The sequence below is a fragment of the Ascaphus truei genome, chromosome 14, assembly GCF_040206685.1.
Source record: "Ascaphus truei isolate aAscTru1 chromosome 14, aAscTru1.hap1, whole genome shotgun sequence".
Lineage (NCBI taxonomy): Eukaryota > Metazoa > Chordata > Amphibia > Anura > Ascaphidae > Ascaphus > Ascaphus truei.
The window spans coordinates 6,151,342-6,165,605 of NC_134496.1; the positions used below are offsets into that span (position 1 = coordinate 6,151,342).

Below are 14,264 nucleotides of genomic sequence, written 5' to 3' on the forward strand. Positions count from 1 at the left end.
ACCACCACTCACACACAACACTCACCCACACAAAACCCCCTCATACACACACACACACACACGCAAACATCCTGTCATTCTATGCCACACATAACAACAAATCACACCTCACCTTCACCCTCATAATACACACACTACACTCAAAAACATGCAATTTACAACATGTCTATGACCAACAACACGCACTCACACACGTCACACACACAACATGCGTCATACACACACACATGCCATCACACACGCCACATACACACATGCTCTCACACACACCACACACCATCACACACAACACACACACAAATACACAAACACATGCACACACACACGCACTCAGTAACGCCACACGCCCTCAACCACGCAACACACGTACTCACACACATACACCAACCTCCTCTGCTGATACAACACACAAAACAACACTTCAACATAACCTTAACTACCACACACAACACAACCACCACTAAACAAACACACACACCCAACCCACTGTTCCAATTACCTACCCTTCACCATACACACTACACTGAATACAATGCACATTTACACGTCTCACCACCCACTCCCATTGCACATCAACATCCCACCACACACAAACATATACAACAACACAACACCTCCGCTACTAACACACCTAGCACAATAAATCACCTCTTCCTTTCAATAACATATTTTACACAAAACATTACTATTTACACATCTGTCTAATTTATTGCACACAAACACTCAACTAACCAATACTGACACACACACTCACACACCACACACTCACTATCACATCACACACTCACTCATCCACACACACACCCCACACAATCAACAATCACACACAATAATTACATACACAGTCACCCACCCACCCACTCAGTCACCCACCCACTCAGTAACCCACCCACCCACTCACTTAGTCACTCAAAAACTCACTTAGTCACCCACCCACTCACTCAGTCAAGTCACCCACCCAGTCAGTCACCCACCCAGTCAGTCACCCACCCAGTCACCCATCCAGTCACCCACCCACCCACACACCCACCCAGTCACCCACCCACTCAGTCAACTCAGTCACCCACCCACTCAGTCACACACCCAGTCACTCAGTCACCCACCCATTCAGTCACCCATTCAGTCAGTCACCCAGTCACCCACCCATTCAGTCAGTCACCCACTCACCCACCCACTCACCCACCCAGTCAGTCACCCACTCACCCACCCAGTCAGTCACCCACTCACCCACCCAGTCAGTCACCCACTCACCCAGTCAGTCACCCACTCACCCAGTCAGTCACCCACTCACCCACCCAGTCAGTCACCCACTCACCCACCCAGTCAGTCACACACTCACCCACCCAGTCAGTCACCCACCCAGTCAGTCTCCCACTCACCCACCCAGTCAGTCTCCCACCCAGTCAGTCTCCCACCCACTCTCCCACTCAGTCTCCCACTCAGTCTCCCACTCACCCACCCATTCAGTTTCCCACTCACCCACCCATTCAGTTTCCCACTCACTCACCCATTCAGTTTCCCACTCACCCACCCATTCAGTTTCCCACTCACCCACCCATTCAGTTTCCCACTCATCCACCCATTCAGTTTCCCACTCACCCACCCATTCAGTCTCCCACTCACCCACCCATTCAGTCTCACACTCACCCACCCATTCAGTCTCACACTCACCCACCCATTCAGTCTCACACTCACCCACCCATTCAGTCTCACACTCACCCACCCATTCAGTCTCACACTCACCCACCCATTCAGTCTCACACTCACCTACCCAGTCTCACCCCAAACTACCCACCCAGTCACTGACCCCACCCACCCACTCACCGACCCCACCTACCCACTCACTGACCCACCCAGTCACCGACCCCAGTCACTGACCCACCCAGTCACCGACCCTGAAAAAGTCACCCAGTCACCGACCCACCCACCCACCGACCCAAACTCACCCACCCACCAACCCAGAGTCACCCACCTACCCAAAGTCACCCACCCACCGACCCAAAGTCACCCACCGACCCAGTGTCACCCACCCACCCACACAGTCACCCACACACTCAGTCAACTCAGTCACCCACCTAGCTGTCAAGGGGGGGGGGAAGCCTAACCCTGTCGTACGCCCCCCCCCAAAATTACATCCCGGGCAACGCCGGGTCTCTCACCTAGTACCTAATAAAGTAAACATGGGAAGGACGTTGATCCAGGGATTCATCCGATTGCCAATTCTTGGAGTCAGGAAGGAATTAATTTTTCCCCTTAATGGGGTTTTTTGTTTGCCTTCCTCTGGATCAATAAGGAAGTATAGATATAGGATAAAGTATCTGTCATCCAAATATAACATCGGTTGAACTCGATAGAAATAAGTATTTTTTAATTTAAATCTTCTATCTGTGTATATAGCGCCCATATATTCTGCAGTGCAGCACAACATGTGAGGGAGGAAAATAATATTATATAACAAAAAGCGTACATGTAAGTTAGGACAAACTGAGAAAGCAGGAAGGCGATTTCTGCTCCTAGGAGCTTACAATCTGAATAGGTGGGGAGGGAAGACAAGGAATAGCATGTGTGGGAAATTGCTTAGCGTGGCTTTAGCTATTAACTTCGAGTCTGAGAGTATGCGGTTCCAGGGTGAAAGTAAATCTAACGTCAGGAGAAAGTGTTGGATAGGCCACATTCTTAGGGAACTTAACACGTATGTAGGGGAGGGCTGATCATGCGTTGTAGACATTGTAGCATTGAGGTGCAGCACAGGAGAAGTCCTGGAGTGGAAGGATGTAATGAGAGGAGGTGAAGAGATGTCAATCCTGAGCATAGAGTGCATGTGTACGTGGAAACGACGTTAGAGACGGAGAGAGGAGCAGTGTTATGTGTAGCTTTGTAGGTGAGCACAAGTGTCTTGAATTTGTATTTGTAGGGCAGGGGAATCCAGTGTAATGATTTGCATAGTGGGGCAGCAGAGGCAGCATGGTGGGTGAGGCGAAGGAGAACGCCAGGGGCATTTTGAATGGACTGGAGAGGGCACAAAGGGCAGAGGAGGAGAACAGCTCAATCAGGATATAATGAGTTAGTGAATAATCATTTGGGTGGATTGGTCACTGAGGATGTGGCCTATTTTAGTAATATTGCAGAGATAAAGCGTCAGGATTTGATAAGGTATTAAATATGCAGAATTAAGAAGAGGGAGGAATCAAAATCCCCCCTAAGCATCCTGCTTGGCGTATTGGGAGAATAGTGGTCTGTTATTGCAAATGAGAAATCAGCTACAGACAGGGCCGGTGAAACGGTATTAGGCGCCCTATGGGAACCTTCAGCCATGTGACCCCCCCATCCCACCCCTCCAATTAACTTTAAGTTTTCATAGGATATGTACTAGAAGAAATGCACATAACACACACTCCCTCCCCCTTTTCTCTCTCCCCCATAATCTCTCTTTCCCTCAACCCCCCCCATTCTCTCTCTCCCTCATCCCCCCCCATTCTCTCTCTCCTTCACCCCCCAATTCTCTCTCGCCCTCACCCCCCAAATTCTCTCTCTCCCTCACCCCCTAATTCTCTCTCTCCGTCACCCCCTAATTCTCTCTCCCTTCCCCCATTCTCTCTCTGCCCCCCCTCCCCATTCTCTGTCTCCTATAAACTGATAAGAGTATAGTCTCTAGAACAGAGCCCTGGGGTATGACAACTGTGAATTGTTGTGAAAGAGGGTGAACTTTTCAGATAATAAGATGTAAACTACAGTAGTAGAGAGCGGTCTGAAGGCACGGGCAGCATGGCAAGCTATAGTAAAGGTCAAGCCGCTTGCAGCCCTTGCCTGTCAAGATGGATACCCAGTGCTGGGTTTATTGAGACAAAATGGCCCCCAGAGCCAAGATAATAATAGTTGTGGTTCTATGTTGTAACATGTTAATGCATTTAACTGTGTGACTCACCGTATGCTTGTTCTAGTAACAATGGCTAAGTGGCAGGCACACAATTAGTCAACGGCATGGTCTTTGTGTAAGGCCACGGGTAGAGTTGTGGGACAATGGGGGAGTTGGGGTGGAACTCGCCCGTCTGCTGGGAGAGTACACACTTCAAAGCCAGAGCATTGTTCTCTCCCTGGCAGCGAGGCATCCCACTCTGCAGGAAGTATGGAGGTGAAAGTGAGGAGCTGTGCCTAGGTTGGCTCGTTCCCTATTGGTTGGTTCATATTTACGTTTCTCCAAGGCTCCACCCCCTTGGGGACTTCCTCAAGCACTATACCCGCCCCTAGTCTTGATTGATACATTACTATCCGGTTTCCCATAAAACTGTACAAGACGATGCTGATCAGAGCTCCACAGTTGTTCTTGGGTAGTCTCTGTGTCTTGAGACAATCTGTTATGAGAACGGTGGACCCCAGAGAGGTCACTTCTGGTTACAGGAGTTTGGACGGATCAAGGCAGAGACAACGAGGGTAAGCTAGCTTCGGCTGTGCCTTCCACCTAGCGAGCTAGGAGTCCCCTCCATATTCCCTGTGAATTTGCTATTGCTGTGGTCTGTATCGTGTGGGTTTGCTGTGGGCTTCGGACGAATAAACTCCAGTTTATTTAACTCTTGCATTCTATCTGGTGATTGGCCAGCCCTGGTAGTCTGGTCAGCCCTGTATCGTGACAAGCAATTTGCAAGCCTATGGAATGGAGGGTGTACAGAAGGAGGTGATGGTCAATGTGATGGTGGGGGTAGAGTTGGCTGCTTGTAAATAAAGGTTATGCCTCCATTACCCCTTACCCATCAATGATATGATGTCGTTATTTATGTACAGTTTATTGTAGCAGTCCTATATACATTATGTTTTAAAGTATGTGAAATAGTGATGTACAACTCTATCCAAGAGTGGGGACCTGTTGGGGTTAACTCTCTCTTGCAAAATGAGCTGTAATCACATCAGAGTTTGATATTGTAGGCCAGGATACTGTGATGGGATTAGGCCCATTATTGAGGAACCAGGGAGAGGTCGACCACCTGCTGAGTGGACTCGCTCTGCAAGAAAGCTGTAAGCCTGGAGCTGTATCTGTATTGTTTGCCTGTGCAAGGGGGTTGTATCAGCATTGTCCTGGCCCACCTTCAACCCCAGTAATCTCATCAACCGGGTCTAGGGTAATGTGCAGAGAACGGGATAATGTTCCTACCCAGACTAGCTGGCATCTCCCTTATTGGGACAGGGGTATAAATACTCATTCTCCCCATCCTCAAGAGAGTCATTCTGGACTTGATATGTTTTGTGAGGGCTGTGTGCTGACAGGGGACTGGAAGAGCCGCTGTATAGGAAGAGCTGACAGGGAGTCAGCAGAAGGGATCTGAGGAGACCCAGTGCAGGGGTCTGTAGCATCTGGTGGAACTGCGGTCTCTGGGTGCAGCATTGGCCGGAGCTGTTTGGAGTGAAGCAACGGCAGGGAATTTGAAATGGCTAGCCAGCGGATAGCAAGTCAGTGCTGCCCATACTACACAAGACAGCGGCGCAAGCTGGGAACGTGTTTTGGAGAAAGCTTCCAGATGGAGGCCCCCTCGCCTAGGACTTTAGGTTCTTCCCCCAGTTACCCCATTTTGGGTGAGTTTGTGTGGGTGTTTTATGTACTGGAAGTGTGTGGAATTTTTTTCCAATAAATTCACTTTTGTTTAACTCTGCAACTCTGTCTAGTGTTCTGATCCCTGGTGTAAAAATGTCCTGGTCTCACGTGACAGTCAGAGGATGAGACACGCACTCAATATCAATGGTAATAGAGGAGGGGTACTTAGCTGCCGGTGCGCTGGTCCTGGGGAGCTCCTGTAGTCCCAAATGTTCCAGTACAAAGAAGAAGAAGCAGGCACACGGTCTTACTCAAAAGGAGGTTTAATATGCCATAAAGTCCAACGTTTCGGCAGTCAAATACTGCCTATCTCAAGGTGAAAGGCAGTATTTGACTGCCGAAACGTTGGACTTTATGGCATATTAAACCTCATTTTGAGTAAGACCGTGTGCCTGCTTCTTCTTCTCACATGACAGTCAACATATTGATAGCAGCTGAAATGTCAAATAGAAAGAGAAAGGAGAACTGCCCACGTGATTTTGCCTTGTGGAGATTATTGTGGACTTTTGTTAGGGCCGTCTCAGCGGAGTGGTTAGGACAGATTACAAACTGCGTGTTTCACGTAGAGAGTTAGAAGAGAGAAAGTCCAGCATGAGGTTTAAATGAGTCAGTCAAGACATTTGTACGCAAATGGCAGAAGCGACATAGAACGATAGCTGGACGGATTTAGAGAAGGTTCCTTATAAGTGGGTGTTACAGAGGCATGCTTGAAGGTTGATGGAAATGAGCTTGGGCTAAGAGAGGTTGAAGATGAGTTGGTGTAGGAATAATTGTGGAGGAGAGTGAACGGCGGAGATGTGAAGGGATAAGATCGAGAGTGCCGACTAAAGTATAGAGGGAGATGAGGAGAGAAGAGAGAGGACTTCTTTCTCAGTAACTGGTGGGAAGCAACTGAGGGTTGCTTTGGGCACGTGGTGGGGGCTGTTGGGTGTAGATGAGGCTTGCCGAAATGCAATGTCATGTCGAATAGCCTTGAATTTACCATCACAGCGGTTGGCGAAAGGGGGTAGGTATTAGATAAATAAGAGTAATATTTTGTGTCATAATAACAATATGTAGAACATAAAAAAATACGAGAAATAAGAGGTAAGTACTTGTTGAACACACAGTGACATCACAGAAAAAGGGAGTAGCCAGAGGAAATCAAATCCCTCCCACACATAGGGATAACATTGTAACTGTAAAAAAATAATACAAAATATTTCTAGGTGTCAGATTTGGGTAATCACCCAGATAGGACCCCTTAAACATGTCACTGGAAGTAGTACACTTTGGTTCTTGGAGGGATTGCCCCTTTAAGTAATGGATTTCCCAACATCCAATGAATCCAATGAACTGAACTGAACTGAACTAGCAGTAATAAAAAAGGCCTTGTTTTCTGGAGGCAAAGAGTTAAAAAGAGAGTTCCAGTTTTGTATAACAATTGTAAGATAAGTGGTCGCTGTGACATCCTTGTTTTCAAATTCCACTAAGGTAAGCATTTCTTTTTCTAGGTCTGAGAAGGGAGGGGCATGTGTGTATGTAACCCCACTCTGTTACTATTAGGATTAGTGTGTACCAATCCCATCCTGTGTTGTTATGGGATCATGACATCACAAACAGTATATAAAGGGAGGGGAAAGTTTGAGAAGTTTAGGTTCCCGGAGGACAAGAGGAGAGAAGCCTCAGGGAGAGTAGACACGTAATGTTTATAAAGTAATAGCACAGACAAGGCCCCCCTGTTTATGTTGTAGATAGGGAGAGTACCATTTAAGTAAGGATCCCCAAAAGGAGGAATGGAGTCCTGAATATTACAGGAAAGGGAATACAGCATGCCACAGAGGGCCTCAGGAAAGAGGGCTCCCGGGTGTCGGCGGTTCAGCTCTAACCGCGGATCTGCACTAATATTCCTCATCAGTCTGTATGGAAGTGGCTGTGCCCAAACAGGTCAAAGGTAATGAGTCCCATGAGAAAGACCATTCAGGACTACCGTAGGGGCCTAGTGAAATTGGATGAATGCCGGTGATATTCCAAAGCAACAATGGGGGTTGGGGCAACGTAGAGCAAATAATTAAATGTTCCTCCATTCGAGTCTTAAGAATGGGCACTAATGAAGGAGGTACATTCATGTATGTCTGATATAAAATATAGTGCAACGTTGTCAAATGTGTATGGGCGGTCCCTGTATTGGGGACATAAATAAATGACAGTTGTACGACAAAAGTTCCTGGCGCCCATTATTCTACAACATTGCTACCTCCTTGCCCAGCCGCCTGAATCCAGCCCCTTGAATCAGGGTAACCCATGCAGAGTAGCCATACAACACACACCGATGTAGTCTCCCTAGAAGCTGGGCAGGGAAGGTTACATTTGGCGCCAAACAACACTGGGCAAGCAAGAGAAAGAACGAGGAAGAATGTGTGTGCTTTGTCCATTTTGGAACTTTTAGGGTGAACAGTTTGTTTTATGTTTACTATGTATTGCATAGCTTTCCCGATATATGAAAGTTAAAATTGCATCAACCCTGAATTGGTACATTCGAAATGGCGACAGTCTTTGCACAAAGGTATTAGTCTACTGAGGCAAAATAGCGTCCGTGAGAAAATTGTGAGTGCACACGGGACATAAATAACTGTTGATCAAAACTAAGTACTCTTTGGGCTGAGAGCCTCAGTACAGCAAAATCGTGGTGAGCCATGTCTAGTCAAGCCAAGTCACGAGGGACAGTGTTTCCTGCCCAGTCAAGAGGGACAGGGTTTCCCGTCCAGTTAAGAGGGACAGTGTTTCCTGCCCAGTCAAGAGGGACAGGGTTTCCCGTCCAGTTAAGAGGGACAGGGTTTCCCGTCCAGTTAAGAGGGACAGGGTTTCCCAACAAAGATGCAAATATGCATGGTGGCAATGATGTGCGCAGCCTGATGCCTAGTGCGCGAAGTGTGCAGCCACGCCCTCCCCTCCGGACTCTCCAGCTACAGTCTCGGAATACAGATCAATATGGGTCACACCCTGATCCCGCCGGTTTGTTAGGAGAGGGAATGAGTGTTACAGAGAGACAGAAGCAAATGGAACAGAGAGTGACCATATAACTCACTCTAGTGATTGTGTGTACTGACTATTTCACTTTGGTGTTGGTGAAATGGCCGCTGTTACCAGTACTCCACAGCTAGTGCACTTTAACATGCCCAGCTGGGTTTTTGTCAATACTGTAGGAGAAGCAGAATTCCTACACGCTTCTTGTTTTGGATGTCGACGTCCAGAAGGAGCCTTGTCTAGTACTGCCAAGTTGGTGGAAACTGAGGGCCTGATTGATGCGGTTTGCTCCATTGCTATTGGAGCTTATATGGCCTCCAGTGATTCCAAGACTGCAGCGCCCTCTCTCCCCTATATGGGGAAATGCCCGGTAGCTGCTGTGCTGCTGTGCTGCTGTGCTGCTGTGCTGCTGTGCTGCTGTGCTGCTGTGCTGCTGTGCTGCTGTATTGCACGACTTACCCAGGAGCTCCAGAGTCTTGGGAAACCCCTGCAGTTTTTTTATATGTATTGTTTTTTTTAATATGTATTTTTTTTTATATGTATTGGGGTAATATTTATATGTATTGGGGTGATATTTATATGTATTGGGGTAATATTTATATGTATTGGGGTGATATTTATATGTATTGGGGTGATATTTATATGTATTGGGGTAATATTTATATGGTTTGGGGTAATATTTATATGTATTGGGGTAATATTTATATGTATTGGGGTGATATTTATATGTATTGGGGTAATATTTATATGTATTGGGGTGATATTTATATGTATTGGGGTGATATTTATATGTATTGGGGTGATATTTATATGTATTGGGGTAATATTTATATGGTTTGGGGTAATATTTATATGTATTGGGGTAATATTTATATGTATTGGGGTGATATTTATATGTATTGGGGTGATATTTATATGTATTGGGGTAATATTTATATGTATTGGGGTGATATTTATATGTATTGGGGTAATATTTATATGTATTGGGGTGATATTTATATGTATTGGGGTAATATTTATATGTATTGGGGTGATATTTATATGTATTGGGGTAATATTTATATGTATTGGGGTAATATTTATATGTATTGGGGTAATATTTATATGTATTTGGGTGATATTTATATGTATTGGGGTAATATTTATATGTATTGTTGTAATATTTATATGTATTGGGGTAATTTTTCTATGTAGTGGGGTCTTTTTTTATAGGTATTTTTTTAATATGTATTGGGGTTTTGTTTAATATGTATTGGGGGTTTTATATGTATTTGCGGAGGTTTATATGTATTTGGGTGGGTTTTATATGTATTGTTTTTTATATGTATGGGGGGGTTTATATATATTGGCTTTTTTAATATGTTTTTTTTTATAGGTATTGGGGGGGTTATATGTATTGGGGAGTTTCAAATATATTGGGGAGGTGTTTTTTTTATGTATTTGGGGAGGTTTGTATATATTTGGGGAGGTGGGGGGTTGTATATATTTAAGGGGGGTGGGGATTTTTTTCTATTTATTAAGGGTGGGAAGTTTTTTGCATTGGGGTGTTTTTTTGTATATATTTTGTGGGGGGAGAGTGAGAGGAGAGAGGGGGTGAGTGAGGAAAAGAGGGAATGTGACGGAGGGGAGAGAAATACATGCGAGACGGGGGCAGGGATTGAGTGAGAGTGGGGTTAATTGATGGAGGGGGTAGAATGAGAGGTGAGACGGAGGGGAGAGAAATACATGGGAAGATGGAGGGAAATAGAGGGGGATCGCGAGGTGTGAAACTTCCTGCGCTGCGCCCCCCCTGCCTGCTCTCCAACTTGGTCGCGCCCCCCCTTACCTCCAATTAAGCATGAAATGACGCTGCGGGGTCATGTGACGTCACGTGACCTGCGGCATCATTTGACATCACGTCGCTATGGTAACGGGCGTCAGTTGATGCCATGTTGCCATGGAGACGTGTGGACTGAAGCCTGCAAGTAAATTTACAGAGGCCTCGCGCCCTCAGTGCGGGGTCTCTGTAACCGCCGTGCCCCCCCACAACAAAGTCTTGCGTCCCCCAGTTTGCGCACCGCTGACTTAAAGGGTATTCTCCCTATTTACAACATAATAAACAGTGGGCCTGGTCTGTGCTATTATTACTTTATAAACATTACTTGTCTACTCTCCCTGAGGCTTCTCTCCTCTTGTCCTCTGGGAACCTAAACTTCTCGAACTTTCCCCTCCCCTTATATACTCTCTGTGATGTCATCACCTGATGAAAACCAGTTAGGCACGCAGACCTCACCAGGAATACGTTTGTGAGTTCACTGTGTGTATATACAGTATGTGGCACTGCTGCTTGTTATTCGCATCTTGACAAAGGTCTGTGTTAGAGACCGAAACATAGAACCGAACAACCTGAATAAATACTGTTTATATTTTTTGCGAGAGCCGTGGAGTGCCGGTACTTTCTTTAGGAAAGCTGATTTGCACACAATGTCTGATATAAAATACAGTGCAATGTTGTCTAAATGTGTATGAGCGGTCCCTGTATTGGGGACACAAATAATTGGCAGTTGTTCTACAAAGGTTCCTGGCGCCCATTATTCTACATCCTTGCTACGTCCTCACCCTGCCGCCTGAATCCAGACCCGAGTCACGGTAACCCATGCGGGGTAGCCACACAACACACCAATGTCGTCTCCCTAGAAGCCGGATGGGGAGCGTTACATGTGCTTAGGCTATTGTTCATTAGAACTTTCTTGGCAAGAATGACAATAGAGAAAAGTTATCTGTGGAGATTTCCGGTGATTGAATCTTTTTAAAGAAGCTGATTTCAGTGATAAACTGTGTCATGTATTTTGTACCTTCGAGGTGGGGCTGTCCCTTTTAACACAAACTCTCTGTCACTGACGCTCACGTGTCCGGAGCGAGATGAATAATACCCGTGTTTTGTCAGCAGGCTTCCGAAGGCGTTCCCATGCGCTTTTTCGTCAGCCTGGTGGAGCTGATTGACTTCTACAGGAAAGAGAATGTGGGTTTGGTTACACACCTGCAGTTCCCCGCACAGCAGGAGGAAGAGGGGCCCGAGGAGCAAGATGAAGAGCAGGGTAATGACAGTCATGGGCCTTATATCTATTGAGACATCTAAGCAGCGGTCTAAGTGGCTTAATAAAAGTATTGGCACTGGAATGGGACCTTTTGCCGCAGCAGCCGCCGTTCAGCCGCCACGGACAGTCAGCCACCGGCCGTTTCGCCCCTAAGCTGTGATTAGTGTTAGCTTTAGGGGTTAACTTTAGGGGGTTTAGAATAATGGGTTAAGCTTTTTAGGGTAAGGTGTTATGCTTAGGGGTTTTATGGTAAGGGATAGGATTAGGGGGTTAAGGGTTTTAATGTAAGGGGTTAGATTAGCATTATGGGTTAAGTTTAGGGGGTTTAGGGTAAGGGGTTAAAGGGTTATGGTAAAGGGTTAAGGTTAGGGGTTTTTAGGTAAGGGGTAAAGTTGGGAGGTTACGGTATACATTGCCTTGGGGGCAAAACGGCCAGTGGCTAAATGTCCCGGTGGCTAAACAGCGAAGTTGCGGCAGCGAAAGGTCCTAAGCGCAGTGGTACTGCGTCTGATTTAAGAAAATTGAACGTCTATTGAACATTGGGACAAAGCTCTTTGGATCGTGTTTTAAAAAGCGAGAGAGACAGAGACAGACTCAGAGAGAGAGAGACTCAGAGCGAGAGAGACTCAGAGCGAGAGAGAGAGACTCAGAGAGAGAGAGAGACAGAGAGAGAGACAGAGACAGAGAGAGAGACAGAGAGAGGGAGACAGAGACAGGTGGCACTGTGAGTGTGAAAATAAGAAAGTAGTGGTCCCATCCCACTTCGATCAATACATACAAGTTTACTCAGATGCCTGTGATCCTGTATATATACAGTGATGTACATACGACATTGACAAAGTGACATTGAATTCCTCCCGTAAAGAGCTTGCGATCGAATTCTTCATACACGAGGTACAATAATGTGCCTAATGTTTCACAGAGCTGGCAATAGAACTCACTTCATTCTTAAAACCCGTCTCAAATCTCTTCTTTCCTTCCTCTCTCGAATATGTCAGGGTGAATTCCTCTCTGGCGAACTTCACACTAAAACGACAACGTTTGCTAGAAAATGTCGATTTTTCGCTTTGACTGACTCACGACCTAACTTTTTAGGTTAAAAAGTTGTAACCAACTTTTATTTTTCATATTTTCAAACTTTTTTTTTATAATGTACCGATGTAGCAGCCATTGTTGCTCTCCAAAGCGAATCGCACAACGGGCCAACGGGAGCAACTGCCATTTTAAATGCATTAGCCATGTGTGAAAAAAGGGGACCGGGCTCCTGTAATAAAGGGACGAGCCAAGGTGCCAGCAGGTGCAATAACGTCTGCAAGGCGAATCGAGCTTGGGCAATAAAGGGACGAGCCAAGGTGCCAGCAGGTGCAATAACGTCTGCAAGGCGATTCGAGCTTGGGCAATTAAGGGACGAGCCAAGGTTCAAGAAGGTGCAATAACGTCTATAAGGCGAATCGAGCTTGGGCAATAAAGGGACGAGCCAAGGTTCAAGCAGGTGCAATAACGTCTGCAAGGCGAATCGAGCTTGGGCAATAAAGGGACGAGCCAAGGTTCAAGCAGGTGCAATAACGTCTGCAAGGCGAATCGCGCTTGGGCAATAAAGGGACGAGCCAAGGTTCAAGCAGGTGCAATAACGTCTGCAAGGCGAATCGAGCTTGGGCATGTTAGCTCGTCTCTAATCCTGATGCTACTAGTTTGAAGTGCCGTCTATCGATATTTTTACCAGTCTGCATGTCTTTCCTTACAGAGCCAGTAACAGTCCCTCCAAATCTTCCCCCAAGGACGTTCCCCTCTTCAGTGTTAACAGAAATAACAGAATGCAAGATGGCTACAGAGAGAGTGTCCCCCGGGAATTCGTCACTCCTCTCTGAGATGCTGCTGCAGAGACTGCAGGATACCGACACCCGCAGGTAGATTCTATTGCTCACGTGGGGGTTATTCATGAAACTGTCATTGTGCCGATCGGGGCTCTGTCACCGTTTAATGAATAACCCCCATTGCCTCTCTTCTGGATTTAGTGATACCTGTATATTTGCAAGACATATAAGCTCCTCAATGATAATATACATTGCATACAGTATACAATTTGGATTCTTTTGGTTCAAAGCAGATCTGTTTAGCCTTAAACAGTCAGCAACCGTATTAATTACACTGCCAGAGAAGACAACGCATTCAGACCCCTCTCCCAGATTAACCCCTTGAGTGCCCTGTTGACATACACTTTACATAATGAGGGCCGTACTAAAATGCACAAAAGATGGAGGCACAGTTTTAGATGCAATAGAGATTGCTGAGGCTTTACTCCATGCTTAGAGAAGACCAAGTTACATTTCGGGGGGGATAGCCCCTTCCTCAGAGAGTTGCTACCTGTATAATGTGTGTACCCTTGTGGACTCCCTTAAATAACCCCACAGTGCTCACCACCTGTGACCCATCACCAGCCTATAATGAAGAGACTGCAATACTGCTACCGGAGCAAATCAAGGCCGGCGCCATCGCCGTGACGTCACAGGGTGCGCAAAGTCCTCGCTGCGCATGTGCAATGACGTCACTCCGTCTGCAGTCAGCACAGCCGACGTTGCCTAGCAGCAGGGGAAACA

General features: G+C 46.3%; 1 protein-coding gene across 2 annotated transcripts in view; it reads left to right on the forward strand.

Annotated features, from left to right (window-relative positions):
* Window positions 1–14,264, forward strand: part of INPP5D (inositol polyphosphate-5-phosphatase D) — a 144,962-nt gene that overhangs the window by 48,695 nt on the left and 82,003 nt on the right. The window contains exons 3-4 of one of the 2 annotated variants that reach the window (XM_075569607.1): window positions 11,517–11,667; window positions 13,412–13,574. In XM_075569607.1, the coding sequence (XP_075425722.1) occupies window positions 11,517–11,667; window positions 13,412–13,574 (314 nt within the window). The remainder of the gene's footprint in view (window positions 1–11,516; window positions 11,668–13,411; window positions 13,575–14,264) is intronic. The other variant, XM_075569608.1, reaches the window with a different exon arrangement.